At 38.2% G+C, this 25,117-nt stretch overlaps 1 protein-coding gene across 3 annotated transcripts in view; it reads right to left on the reverse strand.

The window, feature by feature from the left end:
• ABI1 (abl interactor 1) overlaps nucleotides 1-24,431 on the reverse strand; it is a 101,050-nt gene extending 76,619 nt beyond the window's left edge. For all 3 annotated transcript variants that reach the window (XM_081344361.1, XM_081344360.1, XM_081344359.1), the window contains exon 1: nucleotides 24,151-24,431. In XM_081344361.1, coding sequence (XP_081200487.1) covers nucleotides 24,151-24,267 — 117 coding nt within the window. In that variant the 5' untranslated portion in view covers nucleotides 24,268-24,431. The remainder of the gene's footprint in view (nucleotides 1-24,150) is intronic.
• Nucleotides 24,432-25,117: the final 686 nt, after the last annotated feature.

Genomic DNA, 25,117 nt, shown 5'->3' on the forward strand with positions numbered 1-25,117 from the left:
GAATTATACCAGATTGTGCAACGTTTGAATTGATAAACATTGAATGCTGCACTTGAGCATCCAGATTTCAGAATCAGGGGAGATTAAGTTCTGTAATTGATATAATTTAGGAAAATAAATTTAACACATTTTCTTTATGCCAAAACACTAAAGTTCACGGTTTAGTTTACGGAGATCTAGATATTTTGCTCAGTTTTCCCAAACTACTAATAAAAGACTAACAAAAGTTCTTTCCACAATATCCAATTCCTGCCTGAATCAATATATATATATTGTTTTCTTTATCTTGTCCTTTATTTCCTATAAAGTTTGGTTACAAATTCTTAGGTGATTCTAATTTTAATTTATTACCAAACCAACTAACAAATATAGCATTTCACTAATCATATCAGGACAGTCAACTGGCCTTGCAGCACTATTTTGTCTGGCTCATGAGCAAAGTAGAAAAGAGCTGGAAAAACAAAATTCCAGAGAAGATGTGAGCTTTAGTCTAGCCTGGGAAACAAAAAAATTGCTAGATTAAGGAAATGGCAAAACATTTCTTTACTGTTGCCAAGAAAACAATGACCCATAATGTCACCCAGAGACTTAACATCTTTGTTATTGCACCAGATGCAGCCATCTCACACACAAAAAAAATACCTTCTTTGGCAATCATGCAAATGTTAAACAGTCCATAACTTAGCAACAGCTAAAGCCATCAAGAAAACTCTTATCTGACCCACTGAATGAATTTGCTTGAGAGGGTCTTATTACCAGGACAATGGGATTTTTTAAAAATAAGTAAAACAAAATAATCTGTAACTCCCTACTTTTAATAGCCAGGGGCAGCTCTTAAAGGGGGCAGGAAGCTGACATACTCAGATGTTATTGCTTACTCCAAAAAACAACAACAACAACACACAATTAAAACAAACTGTGGCTTGGTGATAAGTGAATCCAGTTTAGTTATGACTCAAAAACAGTGCATATCAATAGCATATTACAAAATCAACATCTCACATAGCCAAATTACTTACTTTCATGTTTAACTAGCTTATCCAGACAGATTGGTTCAGCACCACTATCCAACATCTGACATAGCATAGCCAGCAGCCACAGTGAAATTAAAACACCAGACACAAGTCAACAATGTTTACAATTAACTCTGAGGAGACGCATACAGCTATAAAAAGAAAACTTTGGTGTAGGCACACATACAGTCACTGGTTATAAACTAAACTACTGGATAGAGATTTCTGTGATTTCACAGGGTCATTACAGAAATTTTGTTCTTGTTGTCTGTTACTAATGGGGCTTGAAATTAAAATGGCATTATGTTTATTTGCTTGCAAGAATCATCCATCACAAAACTTTATCTTTGTTTACTGGTGGACTACTAACTAGACTGCCAAGTAACAACAGAACAATCTTACAAAAGATACAAAATGTTCATACCTTTCAGTGTAACAAAAAGCATTAAATTGGATTGTGTAGGTCTGTCGCATATCATAGATTAGATCAGGGGTAGGCAACTTTGGCTCTTTTATGACTCGTAGACTTCAACTCCCAGAATTCCTGATGCTGGCTCAGGAATTCTGGGAGTTGAAGTCCACAAGTCATAAAAGAGCCAAGGTTGCTTACCCCTGGATTGGATGGTAGATAATTTTTAGAAGAATCCCCAAAACTAGCACCAGCCGGAGGAACCTCTAGGGCAGGGTTTGACAACCCATGGCTCCGGAGCCATATGCAGCTCTTTCATCCCTCTACTGCAGCTCCCAGTCCTCCGCCGCTGTGTGCAGTCCCACAAACAAAAGAAGTCAGACTGAAAAAGTTCAGTCAATCAATTGCAACTTCTCGCGGGGAAAAAAAAGATATTGCGAAGTTGAAATTGATTGATTGAACTTTTTAGTCCACTTCTTTTGTTTGTGGGTCTGCCCACAAACATTTGTTTGTGGGACTGCACATGGCGGCAGAAGAAGTGACGGAGGACCACAGTGGAGCTGTAAAGAAGGTGCCATATGGGTCCAATCGAGGGTGCGGGATTTTTGCCAAGCAACTTGTACGGAGCCGGGAAAACAGGCCGGGTGGGTGGGAGCTGCCAATGCCGCTGCCATGAGGCTTGGCAGAGGCCCCCCGAGCAGCCATGATTACCCCCTCCCCAGCCCACCAGCCACCATTGCCCGGCCTACTCCTCACCTGACCAGCCATCCTCACGCTCTTCTCCTCCTCATCGTCCTCCCCACTAAATCAGCTGCCAGCGGCTTGGATGGGTCTCCTCTGTCCAAGATGAAGAAAGCAAAGACGCAGCAGTGGGGTTGTTCTCAAACAATAAGAGCTGGGTGCACTGCTCGCTTGTGTGCGCCCGACTTATTGAAAGCAATCCTGCTGCTGTGCCTCTGCTTTTTTCAACTCTGATGGAGCAGAGGCACCTAAGCCACTGGTGGCCACTTGAGTGTCAAGGATGAGCTTTGCTGCTGCTGCTGCTAGGCCACACCTGGGCTATGCCCTGCTGCTGCCTCCCAAACTCCACCTTCGCCACTGGATAATCAGCGATGAAGCGCTCTGTCCTGGAGGGGAGCAGCGGCGGTGGTGGAATGCTCCATCAGGAAAGTGGGGTAAGCCGTGGCAGCAGGATGTTTCATGCAAGGGGAAGCAGCAGCAGTGGTGGAACGCTCTGTTGGGGGATTGGGGGGAAGAAGTGGCTGGTGGCGGGTGCTTTGTGTAGAGGGGAAGCAGCAGCAGTGGAGCCCTCCGTCGGGGGGGGTGATGAAAGCAGTGGCAGCGGGACACTTCATGCGTGGGGAAGCAGCAGCAGCGGTGGAGCACTCCATCAGGGGGGTGACGGAAGCAGTGGCGGCAGGATGCTTCATGCAGGGGGGGGAAAGCAGCAGCAGTGGTGGATCGCTCTGTCGGGGGGGTGGAAGCAATGGCGGTGGGGCACTCCGTGCGGGAGTGGGGTAAGGAGCAGAGTTTTGTGGCTCCCAGTTTTTTTATTTTCTCTGGGAAATGGGTCCAAATGGCTCTTTGAGTCTTTAAGGTTGCCAACCCATGCTCTAACTTGTTTTCCCCTTTTTAACTGGTCCTATGCTAACGTGTGGCCCATTATTATTTTGAATTTCTTATAACTGCCCATTATAGCTCACCTGTTTTTAAATGAATAGAATTTGTGTTTAAAAGATATGTGCTATGTTCACAATGCACATAGGTCAAGAATAATAGATAAAAGGAAAACGACCATATGCTTATGTCACCCTTTAGTATATGACAAGTACATCTTCAAGACCAGTACAGAACAATGAATTCATCATTCATTGGCTAGGTTCAACAACTGCAGAACTTTAAGAACTAAAATAAAATTATGCTTGTTGAAAAATTATGACAGACTAGTGTATGCATAGAGCAGGTAACTTTATATTCTACCTGGCAACCACAATTTTAGGGCAAGGGAAAAACTATTTGCCCATTAGCATTGACATCGGTTAGTTTAACAATATTGGTTTAATTCCTATTAATTCAAGGGTTAATATTAACAGTTCTCAAAGCAGAATTTAGTCACAATGTGGCAAAAGGAATTGTGAGAGTCACACATTTCTTCTCACTTAAGAAAATATTTTTCTTAATGAACTACAAAACAAAAATCTTGTCATAACTATTTTCAAGTTATGATGAGAATGGGCAGGATTGATGCATTTGTTTCTTGAATCATTTACTGGATAAGCCACACAACTGGCTGGGTTGGCACAACATTAATCATGAACTTTGTTGTTTCTGGGTTCATACAACAGGCTACGAGAAAATTAAACAATCTCCATAATGCAGTTTATGAATTTCTACAAAAAATAAGGGCTTCATATTAGACATAATGGCTTATACGTTTACCTCTCGTTGTTATAAAAAATATTAATTGCTCAAATCCATGTCCTCTTTCACCTAAATTGTCTTTTTTTTCTGTATTTCATCAGCAGATTGCAAAGTATCTCTAGACCTTTCCTAGCAGTAAAACCACTTAGTATGCTTGATTTGTATTTCAGATTGTTATCCTGCCTTTCAAGTCTAAGAGCTCTGTACCAGGTGCAAAAAACGAAATATAGGTATACTGATAAGGAATTTACAGTTAGAACAGGAATTACTAAACAAAAACAAAGTTATACCTCATATTCTTGCTAGGAGGGGAAATGACAACATTTTAATCTAATCTCTAAACAAGTATTAACTTTCAAGTTTTCTCACTGTTTTCCCTCACATAGAGCACCTTTATCAAAATGGCAAAACAGCCTGCAGTGACGATCTTTCCCAATAATTTTGTGTTGAAGAATGGTAGAAACACATTCCCAGACAGCTGAAGACAGCTCAAAGTAATCTTACCTGGTGCCTTTCAGATACAATTATATCTTTGAGCCCAAAGCATCAGAAAGACCCCAGATTATGAAAGAATATTTTAATGCTGACTAATAAGGAAGGGGTAGTTTTCTAAACTGAACTCAGAAAACACAAAAGAGGTGAAATTAAGAGGGTACAGACAGACAAGCAAGGCTACTCTACCAATTTCCATCTGGTTGCTTTTCTCCCAGAAATCTATTTTTCAAGCTATTCCACCCTGTCACTCTAAGATCAGCTATGCTGCTTTAAGAATATACACTTGAATACCCAAAACTTTCTTTTTTATTTGTCCACTGATCAGAGTATCTCTCTAATAAATTTTAAGCACTACAACAGTAATAGAACACAACGGACAACATGTTGATGATGTAGCCTGAGAGAAACTAGGAACAGCATACCTCTTTCTTTCAATTCCTTTCCTTCACTCAAAAATGATTGTATGCTCTTACTGCAAACTAGGACTTGTCAAACTGTCAGCAAATTTGAGGGACAACAATTTGGAGACAGCTTCAGGTTGAAAAACTTATCCAAGCCAACCCTGGAACATATTTGCAGTGAACTGTTTTTGCATTTACAGTCTTCATAGTCCCACTCCTTTCTCTATTGTCCAAAGTAAATGCTTTCTATTCCAGATCCACAAGGCTTACTCCATTCCATATACTCCTGCATTAGGAATTGTCAAGTAAGATGTCACAATACTGTAAAAGTTGGAGAACTCAATCTAGTCTTCATCCAACTTGGTGTGTTGCAGAAGAACTTACTAAGCCTCCTCTGCCAGAATTTGAAACCAGCCATTGATTCTGTAATTCCAAACATTATTTATTGTTATGCCTAATCATTTATAGATTACCACTTGCTATTCATCCATTCAATCCATTCTCCAGTGAGATACCTACATTGTTCTATACTATCTTATGTTCACTACTAATCATTCATTAATGATTAATATCAGTTATTTCCATATTGGTACTATAACCTTTTCTTCTATAAAACAGGTATTCATTATCAATAAAATATATTTTAAAAAATCCTTTATCAATTTAAGACAAAGATAGGGCTAAAGACCAATAACAAAACAATATGAATTTATGTGAGTTAAATTATAAGCTGTACCATAACACAGCATGAAACCAGCTAATAAAACTCTTGTTTTTGGTTTAGTATGTTTAGTATCGCCTTCATGGATTACTGCCTTGTCGTGGCGAAGGGGCTTGCGTAATTCAATGAAACTATGAGCTATGCCGTGCAGGGCCACCCAAGACGGAAAGGTCATAGCAGAGAGTTCTGACAAAACGTGATCCACTGGAGAAGGAAATGGCAACCCACTCCAGTATCTTTGCCATGAAAACCCTATGGACAGTACTAAAAGGCAAAACGATATGACGCTGGAAGATGAGCCCCTCAGGTCAGAAGGCGTCCAATATGCTACTGGGGAAGAGCAGAGGGCTAGTACTAGTAGCGCCAGAAAGAATGAAGTGACTGGGCCAAAGCCGTAAGGACGGTCAGCTGTGATTGTGTCTGGTGGTGAAAGGAAAGTCCGATGCTGTAAAGATTTTTTCTCCATAGGAACCTGGAATGTAAGATCCATGAATCAAGGAAATCTGGACGTGGTCAAACAAGAGATGACAAGACTGAACATTGACATCTTAGGTATCAGCGAATTAAAATGGACAGGAATGGGTGAATTTAATTCAGATGACCATCAGGTATACCACTGCGGGCAAGAATCCCTCAGAAGAATGGAGTAGCCTTCATAGTCAATAAAAGAGTAGGAAAAGCAATACTGGGATACAATCCTCAAAATGACAGAATGATCTCTGTTCGAATCCAAGGCAAACCATTCAATATCACAGTACTCCAAGTCTATGCCCCAACCACTGGTGCTGAAGAGGATGAAATTGACCGGTTCTATGAAGCCCTACAGCACCTTATAGAACTAACACCAAAAAATGATGTCCTTATCATCATGGGGGATTTGAATGCTAAAGTAGGAAGCCAAAAGATACCCGGAATAACAGGCAAGTTTGGTCTTGGAGTACAAAATGAAGCAGGGCACAGGCTGATAGAATTTTGTCAAGAGAATACGATGGTCATAGCAAACACTCTTTTCCAACAACCCAAGAGACGGCTCTACACATGGACATCACCAGACGGTCAACACAGAAATCAGATTGACTATAAGCTCTGCAGCCAAAGATGGAGAAGTTCTATACAGTCAGTAAAAACAAGACCAGGAGCTGACTGTGGCTCAGACCATGAGCTTCTCGTTGCAAAGTTAGGCTTAAACTGAGGAAAGTAGGGAAAAGCACTAGGCCAGTCAGGTATGAATTAAATCATATCCCTGTTGAATATACAGTAGAGGTGACAAATAGATTTAAGGAATTAGATCTGATAGACAGAGTGCCTGAAGAAGTATGGACAGAGGTTCGCAACATTGTACAAGAGGTAGCAACTAAAACCATCCCAAAGAAAAAGAAATGCAAGAAAGCAAAATGGCTGTCTGAGGAAGCTTTGCAAATAGCTGAGGAAAGGAGGGAAGCGAAAGGCAAGAGAGAAAAAGAAAGATACGCCCAATTGGATGCAGAATTCCAGAGAATAGCTAGAAGAGATAAGAATGTCTTCTTAAATGAACAGTGCAAAGAAATAGAAGCAAACAATAGAATAGGGAGGACCAGAGATCTTTTCAAGAAAATTGGAGAGATGAAGGGAACGTTTAATGCAAAAATGGGCATGATAAAGGACCAAAATGGCAGGGACCTGACAGAGGCAGAAGAGATTAAGAAGAGATGGCAAAATTACACAGAAGAACTATACAAGAATGAGCTTAACGTCCCTGATAAATCACAATGAGGTGGTCACTGACCTCGAGCCAGACATCCTAGAATGTGAAGTGAAGTGGGCCTTAGAAAAACTGAGCAACAACAAAGCTAGTGGAGGTGACAGTATTCCAGCTGAGCTATTCAAAATCTTAAAAGACGATGCAGTAAAAGTGCTACACTCAATTTGCCAGCAAATTTGGAAAACTCAACAGTGGCCACAGGATTGGAAAAGATCAGTTTACATTCCAATTCCAAAGAAAGGCAGTGCCAAAGAATGTTCAAACTATCGCACCATTGCACTCATTTCACATGCTAGTAAAGTTATGCTTAAAATCCTACAAGCTAGACTCCAGAAGTATGTGGATCGAGAATTACCAGAAGTACAGGCAGGATTTCGAAGAGGCAGAGGAACTAGAGATCAAATTGCCAACATACGCTGGATCATGGAGAAAGCTAAAGAGTTCCAGAAAAACATCTACTTTTGCTTCATTGACTATGCTAAAGCCTTTGATTGTGTGGATCACAACAAACTGTGGCAAGTTCTTAAAGAGATGGGCGTACCAGACCATATTATTTGTCTCTTGAGAAACCTATATGTGGGCCAAGAAGCAACAGTGAGAACTGGACACGGAACCACTGATTGGTTCAAAATTGGGAAAGAAGTCCGGCAAGGCTGTATACTGTCGCCCTGCCTATTTAACTTATATGCAGAGCACGTCACGAGGAAGGCAGGGCTAGATGAATCAAAAGTTGGAATTAAGATTTCCGGAAGAAATATCTACAACCTAAGATATGCAGATGATACCACTCTAATGGCAGAAAGTGAAGAAGAACTAAAGAGACTTGTATTGCAGGTGAAGAAGGAGAGCACAAAACTTGGGTTGAAACTTAACATTAAGAAAACCAAGATCATGGCATCCGGCCCTCTCAATTCCCGGCAAATAGATGGGGAAGAAATGGAGGTAGTGACAGATTTTATTTTCCTGGGCTCCAGGATCACTGCAGATGGGGACTGTAGCCAAGAAATTAAAAGACGCCTGCTCCTTGGGAGGAAAGCCATGGCGAATCTAGACAGCACACTAAAAAGCAGAGAAATCACCCTGTCAACAAAAGTGTGTATAGTCAAGGCTATGGTCTTCCCAGTTGCAATGTATGGCTGTGAAAGTTGGACCATAAGAAAGGCTGAGTGCCAAAGAATTGAGGCCTTTGAACTCTGGTGCTGGAGAAGACTCCTGCAAGTCCCTTGGACTGCAAGGCGATCAAACCGGTCAGTCCTAGAGGAGATCAACCCTGACTGCTCTTTAGAAGGCCAGATCCTGAAGCTAAAACTCAAATACTTTGGCCACCTAATGAGAAGGAAGGACTCACTGGAGAAGAGCCTAATGCTGGGAAAGATTGAGGGCAATAGAAGAAGGGGACGACAGAGAATGAGGTGGCTGGGTGGAGTCACTGAAGCAGTAGGCGTGAGCTTAAATGGACCCCAGAAGAAGGTAGATGACAATAAGGCCTGGAGGAACATGGTCCATAGGGTCGCGATGGGTCGGACACGACTTCGCAGCTAACAACAACAAATGTTTAATATGTTAAATGAACCAACAAACTGTAATTTATTCAATAATACATGGTAAACAATCGTATTTATCCCAATATGTGAATTCAGTCAATGTCTTATTCTTAGGAGCATGACTAGGTATACTTCAAGAATCCATTCACTCAAGAGGAACACATTTCTAAGTGCAGAAAAAAGTTGGTTTTGTACAGCTGTAAATAACTGGTCTCTGGGGGCGGGGTGTTATTCCAAGGAAGCACTGTAGCAAAAGTCTCTGCTATTTAATCCTTTTTTCCATTATGCAACAGATTAAGAGTTCATATTTGCAGAGTTAAAAATACCATCATTAACTGGTATTTGGAAATTTCAAACGCTGGACACAAAGCTGGTTGAGCCCTATTTTTCAGAATAGCCAACATATCTGCTGCTGAGAATCTTTTGACTACTTCTAGAATACAGAAGTCCCTAAAGTTGTCATGAATACTCCTAAATCAATGGTCCACAGATGCAGCAGATGCATATAATGAACAGGAAAGAAACTTTTTCCATTTGCCTAGGCTGGGTTTACATCTCTTCATTAAAAGGGAAGACGTTGATTCAAATTCAAGATTGATCCAAAAGAAAGTCAGAGATTATTCATTCAAGAAGATTATGGATTTCTTTTAAAAAGTTAAAAGATAAAGACTCTTGATACGTCTTGGTAACTCCCTTGATGAAGAATATGGAAATAGTTTGCCATTAATTTCTGGAATGATTTTCAAATTCCAAAAATAGTCTTTCTTGTATTTTTTACCAAAAACTGAAGCTATAGGGAATGTTTAGTTTGAAGGCTTCATCTGATATCAATGCAATCATCCCATTATGCCAGGTCCCAGACCTGAATAATGCACAATAACTATACTTAATAAACTGTGGAAATTGTAGCTCAATACATCTAGAATTCTAGATGGATCATATTTGATGAAGTAACACATTTTCCAATAGGATAACAGAACCAGTTGGGTATAGTATAGTTGGGTATAGTACTGTTCTAGAAATGTACAGGAAACTTTAAGTTTAGTCCACTTAGGGCATGAAAACTGTTTGGATGGTTTTGGGTTAGTTGTTCTCTCTCAGCCCAGCTGACCCTGACTGGGTTGTTATTGTGGGGAAAAAGGAAGGAATATTGTGTATATTCACTGCCTTGAGTTACTTAAAAAGTAAGAAAGGAAGGATAAAAATCTAATAAATAAATAAACTTTGTACTATACCAGGCATGATAGTAATCTGAACTGCTTGCCTTTGCAGAGTTATTCCTGTATCTGGCAGGTGATAAAAAGATTGACACATGCTGCTTGCTTATTATTACATATTTTTATAGGCAGTTAACTATATAGCGCTATTGAGTCTCAACTTCTCAAGTAACTTTTCTGTCATATGAAATCAGAAATATGCAAAAAAAATAAAGATATTATCTCAAACAATCCAACAACTAATTTTAGGTCAGATCTATTCCTCCATTTTGTAAGCAGTAGCTTAGAAACCAAATGTGCAATCCTATGCATTCTGTCGATTATTTATTCTGTTTCATTATATTCACTTAAGTTAATTTCAGGGAAATATTATAGGATTGCCATATTAGAAATCAAGAGTTAAGGCTGAAGGCATATCTGAGACTGAGACTTGTCAATTCTTGAAGAGCAGAGGGAATCCACTCATCCAGTGAAGTCTGCCAACATTTCTGTGTAATCTTTAGTACTATAATTAATTTCCATATGAGTAAAGAATAAGATTGGTGACTAAATGTGAGTCACTGAGTTAGAAAAAGAAGCCATCTTTTTTTAAAAAAAATCTAATTTCTTTTCCAAATGTCTCCAATTCACAGATTGTTTTCTCATTCCAATCATAAGCAGCTATAAGAAAAAGTATGTACAGATCTTTTATCTGTTTTACACTACCTGCTAAGGGCAACTAAAACAGATTTTCTCAACTTAATGTGGACAGTACAGTTCATAATCCCCTGCCAATATGCCTATGGCTCATCTAGAAGATATTAAGAAAACTGACTTATATCATCCCTCCAAAATTCTTAATTAAGATCTCCCATTTTTACCTTAGTTAAATATTTCCGAATATTCCTTTCCAGGTGATTAAACATGAATTTTCATCTTTGTACTCAGGGGAAACTTGCAGCTTGATATGGTTTGTAAGTATTAAAATTTAAATTGTGACCATAGTATCAAAAGTTGGAAGGAAGACTGTAAAAATCTGGTTCTTTGTCTAAGCCTTGTTGATGGTACTCTTGTGTGGATGTGGTTTGTTTGATGAGCTGATAATGTGATTTCAGAGGCAATTTTTTAATGGATCTATAAGTCTTTATTTCTGTCCACTGACCAAAATTCCTAGGGTACTTTAAGAACATTAAGTAGATTAGTTCAAGTCAAATGAAATGAAACCAATGAAACACTCAGAACTAGAAGTTTTGATAAGGCCAGAAGAGTATGGTCTTTTTCAGGTTAGTCAACAAAGGATAGTAGGAACAACTATGTGAATGAAAGACTGGTTGTATGCAGTCTTCATTATTGCTGGCATTTAATTCTTGATTCAATTAACACTTTACAGAAATTCAAATTGTGAACCATAGAGATATAAATTTGTTACTACATTGTTAGCATTTTATTTAAAAAGCACTTCAGAATAACAAGTATATCCAACTTTAAATACTAATTTATAGAAAGACATTTGCCCCAAGTATATAATTTAGTCCAACTCTTCTCCTTGTTTGAATTCTTTCTTTCTCTACCCCTATCTTGCTCCATATTCTCACTACCTATATACCCTCATCAAGTATCTCTTTTACAACTTACCCACATCTAGAATAACAATCTAGCAAGTTCACCAACTACAGGAAAGGTTTAATGTTAAGAGACAACAGGTTGTATAATATAGATCAGGGGTCCCCAACGCCCAGTCCAGTGGCCTGTTGCAAACCGGGCCCCTCTACCCCCCTCGCTGCCACCACTGCAGGTCTGCAGAGTCAGGAAGGTCTGATATAGATAACACTCCAGTTTTGCAGATTACCAATGAAGCCATAAGTATGAGGCTTTCTTAATAAATAATTGCCAATATACACAGCTTGACACATAGTTTGACTTTATGGTTAAATATCAAAGTTTCATACTCAGTTGTGTGATTCTTTGCAAGCATTCAACTCCTGTAACAAGTGTTGTATTATAATAAATATGGGGAATAATATAACATATACAGATGACTGTAGATAATGATAATGGTTTTAAATGACTATAGTAGACTGCGCATAGAATTTGAATTGCCATGAATATGTACAACTCTAAAGATTACAGCTAGTTGTATTAGTGCTAACATATGCAAGTAATCATAAATGTGACTTCAAAAATTCAGATCTGTCCTTTTCTTTTAATTTTGCAGAAAAAACTGAATGCTTTTTTAGCATTTTGTCTAATATATTCCAGGATAAATTGTTATTTGGTCTATAAAAATAAAAAATGACAATATTATCTTATCTTATAAAACAAGCAAAAATAGTAGTTAAATCTATTTTCATTGGAATGGCAGTATGAAAAGCTGGGCTTGACAGAAATAACTTTGCTAAAGTATTGCTATTCTATAATAATAATAATAATAATAATACTGAAAGCCTCCATCTATGATGCTACTCAGTCAAACTATAACAATCAAATTGGGTAGCCTGGGTAACTTTCAGTAAGCGATGTACCTACATTTTACGTAATGTAATTTATTATGTATTTTATGTACATAATTTATAATCTGGAACTTCCATGTATATTTATATTACCATAATGGCTGAATTAATAAATAACAAGATGCAAGAACAGTATTTTTAAAAAAGCTTCAAAACATAGCAACACTTCTTTCAGACAGACATTAAAAAGAAAACTATTGTCCTTTTCAAAAGTCTACCATCCTTTGAAAGTCTGGGAAAATTTGAAATATTTTTGCTTAGTGCCTAAATTGTTGTTGAGAAAGGCATAGAAGTGACAAAGAAGATAATCAAAAGCAAGAAGCCACAATATAAGGTTGAAAAAGGAATTGTTTATATCTATACTGCATGACTCAGAAAACAATTCTGATAGCTAAAAGCAAATAAGCTAAAATATTACTTAAATAATAAAAGAAGAATACCAGGGATCTTCAAACTTGGCCCTTTGATGACTTGTGGACTTCAACTCCCAGAATTCCTCAGCCAGGCCAAGTTTGAAGACCCCTGAAGAATACCATACTATAACAACTCAAAGGCTCAGAAGTACAATAGTGACCATTCAGATCTTACCTGGAAAGTTAATACAACCCAGGTGGCCAGAAAGGCCCAACAGACACTTCACTTTCTCAGGGTCTTGCGGAAGAACAGGGTAGAACAACGGCTAATTACCCTCTTTTACCGGTCTACTATAGAGAGTGTCCTCTCATACTGTATTGTGGTTTGGTATGCTGGTCTGGGACGCGGTGGCTCAGTGGGTTAGGACGCTGAGCTTGTCGATCGGAAGGTCGGCAGTTTGGCGGGTCGAATCCCGAGTGCCGCGTAGCAGAGTGAGCGCCTGTTACTCGTCCCAGCTTCTGCCCACCTAGCAGTTCGAAAGCACGTAAAAATGCAAGTAGAAAAATAGGGACCACTACGGTGGGAAGGTAACAGCGTTCCGTGCGCCTTTGGCGTCTAGTCATGCCGGCCACATGACCACGGAGATGTCCTCGGACAAGCGCTGGCTCTTCGGCTATGAAACGGAGATGAGCACCGGCCCCTAGAGTCGGAAACGACTAGCACACTTGTGCGGGGGAACCTTTACCTTTACCTTTACCTTATGCTGGTCTGACAGCCGCAGATAGGAAAGCATTACAGAGGGTGGTCAGCACAGCACAAGACACTGTGGGCTGTCCCCTGACACCACTGGATGACATTGCCAGGGCTCGCTGCCTTGGAAGAGTGAGGAAAATTCTCAGGGATGACTCACACTCTGGAAGGTATCTCTTACCATCGGGTAGGAGATATAGGAGTATAGCCAGCCGTACCAACAGGCTGAAGAACAGCTTTTATCCATGGGCTGTTAGGCTTTTGAACGGGATATAATTTTATAAACTTTATGCATGATTGACTTGCGAGGCCGGTGTGTTGTGCAATTAGCTCACATGGTGTAATAAGATGGAGGGTTTGTGTCACTGTAAGTTGAGGGTGGGGGCACGAAGGGAGGCTCAGCCAATCTCAATGTATACATGGTTGTACTTTGACAATAAAGGTTCATTCATTCATTCTTCAAATGCCCTCCAGAAGAGTTTGGCCTAAAGTAGATTTTGGAAGGTCAGCAATGAGAGTGTAACTTCACTTCCAGATGCAGGCAGACCAAATAATATTCCTTGTGCAAGGGGACCAAATGCCACCCACAAACGTGAATGTACCGGGAAAAAAGCAGAAAACAATGGAAGAAGAAAACCCAATTTTTCCTTTAATTTTCCCAAATCTCCTTATTCTCCAGAAAAATAGAATATATTATGAAATTCATATATTATTATTGTTGTTGTTGTTAAGTTGGAAGGAACCTTGGAGGTCATCTAGTCCAACCCTCTGCTCAGGCAGGAAACCCTATACCATTTTATGGCCAAATTTATGATCATTCATTTAGGAACCATTCAAAGTTATGATGTTGCTGAAAAAAGTGACTTACAAATGATCTTTGTACTAGTTACTGTCATAGCATCCCTGTAGTGACATAATCAAACTTCAGGTGCTTGACAAACAGCATTTATTTATGACCATTGCAGCATTCCAGAAGATTGCCATTTGTGACCTTCCCAACTGACTTCCAACAAACAATTTCAATGGGGAAAGGCCAAATTCACTTAATGACTGCAATGACTAGTGATTCGCTTAATGGCCACAGCAAAATAGGTAATAAAATTGGATGTGCATCCCTTAATGACTAGCTTAGTGATGGAAGTTAGGTAGCAATTATGGTCATAACTATACCATACATACTTGGGGATAAGCCCATCCAAAGATATGCTAAAGCTAAATTTGGGGTGTATTCTGACATCTAAAATTATCCACTTATCTGCAAGCATATATGGTTTTTTTTTTAAAAAAAACATTTTTATGGACAAACCCCTCACCCCTTATGTATAAAGCACAGTACAGAGATCTGGAGAGTCCCAGGAAAAAGCATATGTTTGAAGAGATTCTTGCACTCAAAAATCACATTTTGCTGTTTTACTACAGATCACTCATAGTCCTACTTTCTACCTGAGGGAGAGAGGTATTCGTTATATTTCTATTTCCATTTCCCCAAATTTCCATTTTTTCCTAATTGTTTCAAAATTTCAGAAAATTTGACATCTCTATAGCTCAAGAAGAAAGCAGTGATTCAGGAGCAACACCAAGTCTCACAAAGAAAACACACAGCAACAAAACAGTAATTATCTGCCAAGAGATAAGAGAAGGGGTACAGATTACTCTAGATTTTCTACACACATCTCTCTTAAAAATACATTGGGACAGATGTACCCTTAATAAATTACTCTTTCAAACTGGTGACAGAGCAGTCATTGATTCAAAAGGAGGATATACAAGACTAAAAATGCGCTGAATACAAACATCAGTTCGTAGGAAATCTACTGCATGAAGATGGTATTAAATATTTAATACCTTTGAAATATCTCACTCATCAAACTACTATAACCCCTCCCATACCACTGCACTGAATCCAAGGGGACCAGACCAAAGAAAGAGAACCCTTGCATACAAATGTGCTGTTATGAAAAGTTCTGAATTTTACATAGTCAGGTGGCAGTTTCAGAGGGCTTTGTAGGATATTTTTCTCACAATATCGCTATGGGAACCAAAAATTCTAAGCTTACATACTGTTCATTCACAGATCCAATTTGGTCTGAATGACACTACATGATCTAATCTAGCAACACACTTCTTGCAATTAAATCAGAATGCATGTGCAATATTAGTTAAATCAAATGGGTTACCGAATTAAATTGAATCTCTGATTCTACATTCTGGTTTCATATACTTTTTATGCTACAGATATTTTAGCTATTGTTGCTCAAAAGTAAGATCATCAACTTCAGAGAGGGCAACTGCACCACCGGAACAAACTAAGCAAATTTATTAGGTTTACGGAACACTTTTTTGACTGTTAATATGTATTACATTTGAACAAAATTTTTCACTATTTAGAACATAATGGATAAAAATTTCCCAGGTACTAACCAGATTAATCATATGCTACAAAAATAGAAGATACACAGATCTATGATTACATAAGCTTTAATTTTAAATATTGACCTAATGGGCTTTTTTTCTATCTTTCCATTTTTTTTTCTTTTTGCATCACATATTTTAGACTTTTTAAATGTGTGCCTTACTGTAAGAGATTCCCTTACGCTATTGATTGAATGTAAGCCACTCTGGCAAACTCTTTAGCTGAAGAGCAGAATGGAAAAAAACATTTTCCCAGAATAAAATATCTGTAACGGATGTCTGTAAACAGGATGTGCATTCGAATACATTATCTAAGACAGTTCGGTATAAATATTTTTCTTTAGACTATGGCAAAAATTAAGTTAGGACTGAGAAAGTACAAACTTTAAGAATATGGAAGTTTTTAAAAAATAAAGTAGGATGATAGACCATGGTTTAAAAAATATTTTTATATATTTAATGGACAATCAACAAGATTTTATTTAACCTTAAAGAATTTTTTAAAAAATAGAATATAAACTGAAAAAGACTAAGAAAGAAAGAAAAAAAATCTATTTTATATTTATAAATATTCACTGGTTTACTAATGAATTCATTGCAATAATATAAACGATATAAAATATTTGAGTTTATTTTTTTTATTGAATTCACCGCCCATCTCACAATCCTGAGACTCAAAATATTATTGTATTATAAAATCTCTGTCACTGTAAAATAGATTGCTGCATCCTTTTATTAGTAAAAAATATTGCCTTTTCCAAAATAGATAAATCACACACTTCAAACAACCATGCTTCAACATTTATTTATCATAATAATCATTCATATACACCTTTCTTTTATTCATGAACCCATTATTTGTTTCTGAATTATATCTTTTAACATATCATCAACTATATTACTTAACTGGTAGACTCCGGTGGTTATTTAATATGTAATTTTAAGAAACACATTTCGGAGTATCAGAACTATTTTATTTTAATCCAACTGAATTTTCAAACAAGGATGATATCCAATTAGTTTATTTTCCTTAGGCACATTATAAAGCATTAAAGCAACAATGCATTCGATTATCATAAAATTTAAAAAGTACTTTCTTCAATCTATATTTCTAAAATTATTAAATTACAAATGACATATTATAGACCAGCTGTTATTGCTTACGTTTTGGCAACCTTGAGATTTATGCAATAAACTGTGGCTAAGCAAATAATCATTTAACTCAATATTTGAATCACATCACTAATAGCATTCACCAATCAGGCAAACCACGATGAGCCTTGTTTGCTTCCAGTTTAATATGCTCTGTGAACCCAGCTCTTTCCCCGGCTCTTCAACAGTATGTGGTTTAACATTTGAGGAACTGGTCAAGATAGTTAGAATAAGCCAAAATGTAAAGTGAACCAGATTTCCTGCCATAATTGTAAAGCAAAAAGTTGTCCACCCCTCCCCGTTACTAGATTGTGATTTGGAGAGAAGAATCACTACTGAGTCCAAGATTAATTTACACTTCAAGACATCAAACTGCAAAAATTAAGGGATAGGGCAGGGGTCAGCAACCTGAAACAGTGAAAGAGCCACTCGGAACCGGTTCCCTCACAAAAGGAAAAACTGGGAGCCGCAAAAAATGTGTGCGCATGCACAGAACAGGGTTTGACTGAAGAGTGGAGCCAAGGCGAGATATGCATCTACCCTGCATATTTGAATTGATTGGTTGAACGTTTTTAGTCCCACTTTTTTTTTTTGGACTGTACATGGCAGAGGACTGGGAGCCACAGGAGACGGCTGAAAGAGCCGCATGTGGCTCCGGAGCCGCGGGTTGCAGGCCTGTGGGATAGGGCATAAAGAAGTACAACAAGACTCCTTTTCTTAGCCCCAATTAGGAAGTCTCTGCCCATGATTCTAAAGTGGTATTTTTCCAGCAAGAAATAATGTATGACTAAATATACACTGCATCAGCAAGGGTCAGCATGCTATAAAAAATTAAATAAAAACCCTATCTTTTTATTTATAGCAGAAATCCAATACCCAAGGTTTTTATCTGTGTTTTGCAAGATTCTGGAAATTTATGACAGATTTACAATAACCTAGCTCTACAAATTCCCCCATCATTACTGAGATCCTGAAATCCTGTGTTTGCATTAGCTTCCTTTTATTTATATTCAGTTCCTCATACAGTCCTATACCTGAAACCCACCCAAATATCATACTGTCTTTGAACTCCTTACGCATTTTTCAAATGTTTTCTACGAGCATTCCCTTTTCACTCATCTCAGATAAGCCTTTTCTGATAATCAGTACATATCAGACTTAAAGGATACTATTATCTTGAAGCCTTGGTCTTGGTTGTTGTTTATTTCACATAGTTACTCTAGTTACTTGGCTGATACGGTAGTTACTTTCTAGTACAATACAGTATCAGTAATTTAGCTTCAGCAACCTGTTACACAAAGGATTCCGGTCTGAAAGGTTTGTACATAAACAACTCTTTATATATTAGAGATATTCAAATTAGAGTTCTCTCTGAACTCATATGTTAAACATATTAAAAGTTTTTCAGAATTTGGTAAAAAAAGTGAATGATCATATTCTTGATTAATTGAGAAAACCTGATTCAGTTACAAAAAATTATTCTTGCTTGTGTCCAAGATTTTGAAGCAAAGTTTTATAAATTGCACTACATCAAGGTTTAATGTTTTATTCAACAAACTGTTGGATAAACAATAAGCACTGTTTACAAACCACAATGATTAGTTTCACATAACAGATTTAAGTTAAAACTAAGCAAGCTACACTATGATTTAGTGATACTAAACTCAAATTGTATTTTCCTTCCCAGAGGAATGAATATACAGTATCACAATTATGGAAGTGCAAACACAAGTGTCAGAGAAAGTCTTTTGGTTAGTTAGGCTGAAAGTTAGATTTGCATTAAAAATACATGCCAGTAAGACAAAGATAAAGAATCCTTCAAAAAGGTCAACTCCTGAGGAATACAATTTAATTCAATTTAATTTTCCCAATAAAATATAGAAGTCCTTTCCTGTTTCCTTTTTTTTAGATATTTATCAAACTCCCACTCTATCCTACAGTTCTAACGGTCTCCTTCCCAGTTATTAATAATCAGGCCTACCCAATTGAGCCTTTTCAATGTTAACCAAGATCAACCAGGTTCTGCCACTAACCACATTTTTTTCATACAGAATTTCAAGACTGTATGCTAAAATGACTGATCATTTTGGGACAGGGAGCAAACCCCCAAATGAAATACTGTTTGAGATCTGTTATTAAATACTGACTTATACCAACCCTGTTATGTTGCATTTAAACAATGAATCCTTGCTTATTCCTGATGGTGCATGCCATGCCCAAGTGTCTTGCCAATCCAGAAATTCAAGACAAAAGGGCAGATATTCACACTATGTCAAATCCCATATCCAACAATTTAAGAATCTTAAAAGAATATCGTTTGCTACATTTATATATGTTTGATGTTATACACCTGTTTTAATGTGTGAATTGACTATAATCAAATAACTTCTAGCAAAAGTCAAACACTTTTTATAAATACTCTGAAAGCATTTATTCTAGGATTTTTAGATTACTTTTTAAATCCTGCCTCTTAATTTGTTTTTAGTATTTTGACTGGGGATATACATTTATGTGTACATTGGGATACAAATAATGTTGCAATGGACTGAACATCCTTTGAAACTAACGCAATCAGTAATTGTATAACTCTGGTACTTTTCCAAGTCCCAGCATGCATACTTCACGTAGTCCTACTGCCTTGCGTGCTAAATTCTCTAATACAGCATCAACATAGACATTGCCACTGCCACCAAATTAATCCCCTAGAAACAAAATCTTTATACTATACTAGTCCAACAGTAGAACAGATGGCTTCCTCCAGCTTGTCCTGTAATTCAGGGAAAATCAAATCAGTATTATCAATTCATTTATCACCTTATACTGAGTTAGACTAAGCCCTTGTAGAGCATCAAAATTAAGTATTAACCTAAAAATGCCACTGATTTCTTGTACAACTTAACCAAGGCAAAGATTTTTTTTCAATTCACCAGCTGCTAATATTCACATTTCCTTTTCAAGCCATGTGCATTTAAAGTACTAAAAAAAATTCAAATTGAAATACAGCGCATGCATTCTATATTAGCACAAGAAAACAGTATGTAATACCACGCAAGTTCACCACAAATTGCATAAAATATATGCAGTTGGGGGGAGAGACCAAACACACACTAACAGGTTGAAACATGTTGCAGTTACCTCACCACTGTATTTGTCATACGTCCCATGGGCAAAACCAAAAGTAACCTCGCCTTTTTTGAAGCATTTGTATCAGCAGCTTTATTTGGGTGGAGCAAGAAAATGTCACAGCAGCAATTAATTTGATCCATAACACTGTAAAATATATAAAGGGGTTTTAGATAGATAATGCCAGCTGTAGAGTTGAATTGTTCTCAAATTCCTGGGTAAACTTCAATGCACCTTGAACAGGAAAAGCAATACTTCCAGGATGTATTTTAAGTTTGGCTAAATCAATGTGGATTTACAAAATTATTGGAAAGTTATGTATCCAACTGTAAAGAGTGTGAAACATTATGGTATTTACTACAAATCTAAGTACATTTGCAAGGAGACTGTATAACAAATTTATTTATCATCAGTGTTTCAGTATTCTTGTAGGATTTACATACATTTTAAATAACATCTAAGTTAAGCTAAAATAGGGATGCGGTGGCTCATTGGGTTAGGACGCTAAGCTTGTCGATCAGAAGGTCGGCAGTTTGGCGGGTTGAATCCCGAGTGCCGCATAACAGAGTGAGCGCCTGTTACTCGTCACAGCTTCTGCCAACCTAGCAGTTCGAAAGCACGTAAAAATGCAAGTAGAAAAATAGGGACCACTACGGTGGGCAGGTAACAATGTTCCGTGTGCCTTTGGTCATGCCGGCCACATGACCACAGAGACGTCCTCGGACAAGCGCTGCCTCTTCGGCTTTGAAACGGAGATGAGCACCGGCCCCTAGAGTTGGAAATGACTAGCACGCATGTGCGGGGGAACCTTTACCTTTACCTAAGCTAAAATAGATAATTGCCCTGAAAGCTGTAATATGAATTCATGCTAAATTACCAATAAAAGCATGCTAGTGAGTCAACGAACATTTCTGAATTTACTTGAAGACAAGTTTTATATTACAACTGATATCTAATCTAAATCCTTTTAAGCATCCAGAGATAACTTATTCTAGCCTTTATTGCACTGATAGATTCAAAACATGCTGCTATTATGTTTCATTAAAACCATAAGTTTAAAAAAGATGGAGACTTCAAGATGACACAAACCAATAGTTATTAGTAAGGGCCAAAAGTTGTGATACATTGTGAATTCTTCCTGGAAAAAAAATACAAAAATACCAATTACATAATATTTTACTGTATACTACAATGGATTTGTGTCTTATTCACCCAAAAATAATTCTATCTCAGACCAATTGTCCTATTTGCCAACTTGCCTTATGCATTTATATCAGAAAAACATTTAACAATTTCTAACATTGTTTACAGTACACTTTTTATCAATGCTCCACATTTTTCATCAATGTAATCCTTCAAAATTTGTTCCAATGATATTCACGTTCTCAAGTAGAGAAACAGGCTAAGAAAAACAAAAACACAGTGGAGCTAAGATTTTAATTAATTCTGTACTGCACTCAAAGATCAATGGCCTTGTTTTACATCATGTAGCTTGTACCATATAGGCCTGCAAATATTTTGTATAGAAAGTTCCTTTTGGATGTTACTAGTGCATTTAAAAAAATAAATTTATGTTAAAATCTGCTGTGTCATGTCCAGAACAGAGCCATTCAGTCAACTCTTTCCGTTATTACCTTATCACACAATTTTAAGCTATTTTTGTATTAATACAAATTCACCAGAAATTTTTTCCTCTTCTTACCAGGGAATGAATAGAGACATACCACATACATATACATGCATACAGGAGGAGAACCATTCCATAAATAAACCCATATTCTGCACTTGATGATTAAAGATTAAATCATTAGACTAAATCTCATTTATTTAAACATAAGTTTGAACTAATCATCTCAGGAGCAGGTTTTTTCAACCTTTGCCTCCCAAAAGGCACATAAATATATATAATTATGCTGATGGCCTCTACTTGTTTTCCACAATTTTCATCTAACTCTACACATTTTGATATCAGAAGTTGGCTGAAGAGAAAGGCAACACAGATCTATCAATCTCAAGGGCATAGCCAAGAACAAGGTATAGGATTTGCTTTTCAAAAAAACAAAATAATTTGTCATACTTGGGGTATGTCAATATTTAAAACATAACAGACCTTTCACAAGCTCTTAAACTATTAATGAAAAGGTTGAACAGATTCAGAACAGCATATCAATTGAAAGCAATTCAAGGGATAATGAGATAGATATAGTATCCCCAGAATACAAGACAGTATTTGGAAAAAAAATAGAGGAAAAATAAGCAGTTCAAACAACATACAACTTTATTTGTAAATATTATTAGAGGGCATAATAAAAAGATTTCTGGAACACAAGGAAGAATGCAACAGGTCCCATGTTACTTTTTTCTACCTAAAAATATATTCAGAATTATTACATTGCTGTTAAGATTTTCCAAAATATAACTCCCTCCATTAGGAATGTACAAAATAGGGCTATATTTTACCCATTGGATTAAGCATCTTATCTTAAAAATATCACATATCCTTATGATTTTTTTCAAAATTGAAGATCAGTTAATAATAGCCACTGAAGAGTGAATTGGAGAGTGATTGAAATACTAAAATTTAAGTATTTCTTTTAAGTAACTACAGCATTAAAGCCATACTGGATTCTCTCCTATGAAATCTAAAAATATTGCTGTAAGATGGTTAATACATGAAGTCTACCTGTTTAGATACCATCATAACATGCTGAAATAGCTTTCTATTTGATTGGCTGCCCAGATGCAGTTTACATCTTTTTCAAGCTGATTATGTCAACAATTTAATATCATGCAGGAATGTAATTCATTTAGTCTCAGTATGATTTATATGCCAAAACATTAAATATCCATATAGAATTGACTCACAAGATTACATTACCCTAAGTTATTTATAAGAGTGGCTGCATCCGTAAGCATGCCTAAGTGCAAGAAGGCTTTTGCTTCAGTCTCTTTGCTTCCAGTTCCTACCAGTTTCTTTTTTATTCATCCTGCCAGATCAGCAAGCCAAATGATTATTCACTATTTACATGAGAGTCCTTTCCCACAACCCCAGTGACATATTTGAAAAATAGGAGGAACAAATCTGGCTACTATTCAGGCCCCAGCACCATTTAAGAACATGCAATTATTCTCTATTTCCAACTGGAATTTTGCTTTTCTAATGCATTATTTTAATGCATGTTTCGCAATCTGAACACGTGATCATTAAGATATTATCAGGAGGGCAAGGAGCAACTAATGAGAAGGTATAAGAGGAGGAGGAAACTGGCCCGAAAAAGCTAGTAAGCAGCCTTATTAAATCCATGAACTCTTTCTGCGTCTGGATGGACCTCCCCCTCCCCTCTTCTGGTGCCCACCAGCTGTGCTGGAAGACAACCCCTCTCCGCCCCAATCTGACTGCTGGGAAGGATGGCAGTGGCCACCAGACATCGCTGGAAGACAGCGGCTTGGGCAAAGCAGCTCATCCCCTAGAGTCTAGACACACACCCCATTCAAACGAACCACAACCCCACAGAAGTCTGCCGAGCCTGCCTTCCAGTAAACACCTATTAGAAGGCACACCCTCGGCTCCGAAGTGGTGAAATACAGTAACTCCTCTCCCCCATTTCCCTTCCTTTGCAAACAGCAAAGCGGCAGAGGTGGAGTTGGACTTCAGGGCGAGGAGGAGGAGGAGGAAGTGGGGGAGAGCTCTCTTTGGTTAAAAGTTTAAAGCAAAAACCCCAAGGAAGCGTGGGAGACGGGGTGGGGGACCATGTTTCCCCCCCCCCCACGAAAAAAAATGCCACGGCCGGTGCCCGTTTCCTGCAATTGTGAGGGCGGAAGACAGGGGCTCCCTCCCATCTCTGCTGCCGGTTAAAGGGAGGAAGGGGCTTCTCGGGGTCGCTGCCACCCCGCGCCCGGCCTCTTACCTGGATATAGTTGTTTTCACAGTAGTCCGCGACCCTGGTGAGGTTCTGGTAGCTCTCCACCAGAGCCCGCTTGCCCGAAGGGATTTCCTCTTCTAGTAACATTTGCAGCTCTGCCATTTTCCACCCTTCCGCATTGCTCTCTCCGGCATTCAAGAGATCGCGGGAGCGCCACTGGCTCACAATCTGCCTGCTATTGTGGGAACCCTCTACGCCTGGGCTCTTGCCTCAGAGGATCCGCTTTCTCCACCCACTCGCTCGCTCTCGACCCTTCCCTTTCCTTGCCCCCCCGCCTTCCTTCCTCTCTCTCTCTCCCTCCCACCCCCTCCTTCTCTCTCTCTCTCTCTCTTCCTCCTCCCCCTCCCCCTCCCCTCCTGCTTCGCCCGGAAGAGGCAGCCGCGCGGTACATCGGGAGATGTAGTCACGTCCGTGGCTGGGGAAGCCTCTTTTGCTCCTCAGGCGCTCGCCCCGAATTCTACTTTTCATTGAGCCCGAACCAAGGCGAAAAGGCTTCTCAGTAAAAGACGTGTCCAGCACTACTCCTGATTCTTTTTTTTTAATAAGCATTTTTCTCCAGAGAATGCTGCTTGCTAGAGAATAGGAGCAAGGGTAGTGCCTCGGTAGTTTAAACGGCCGTATGTAACTGGTGCTTGGTGAACAGATTTTGTTTAAGCATCGTTTGTAGAATAAGTTTCCACCTGTTGAAGTACAAAACGTGGGTTACGGACTGCTTGACTCGATTATGCCAAAACTATTTTTCCCACAGAAATGGGACGCTGCATTCCCATCTCCAAAGTAAGCAAAAATTATGTAGCATCATAAAATTTCTTGTCCTTGTTGCAGAATGCCAGTACCATAAAATCTGTTTTCTTAATCACTGGCATGCACCAAAGTGAGAATGATTTACAGCTACAGGATTACCTTATTTCACAAACGATGGAATAAGTTGACTTATAACAGTTCACGTACT

Source organism: Vipera berus, assembly GCF_964194415.1.
Source record: "Vipera berus genome assembly, chromosome: Z".
In the NCBI taxonomy this organism is placed as follows: Eukaryota; Metazoa; Chordata; class Lepidosauria; order Squamata; family Viperidae; genus Vipera; species Vipera berus.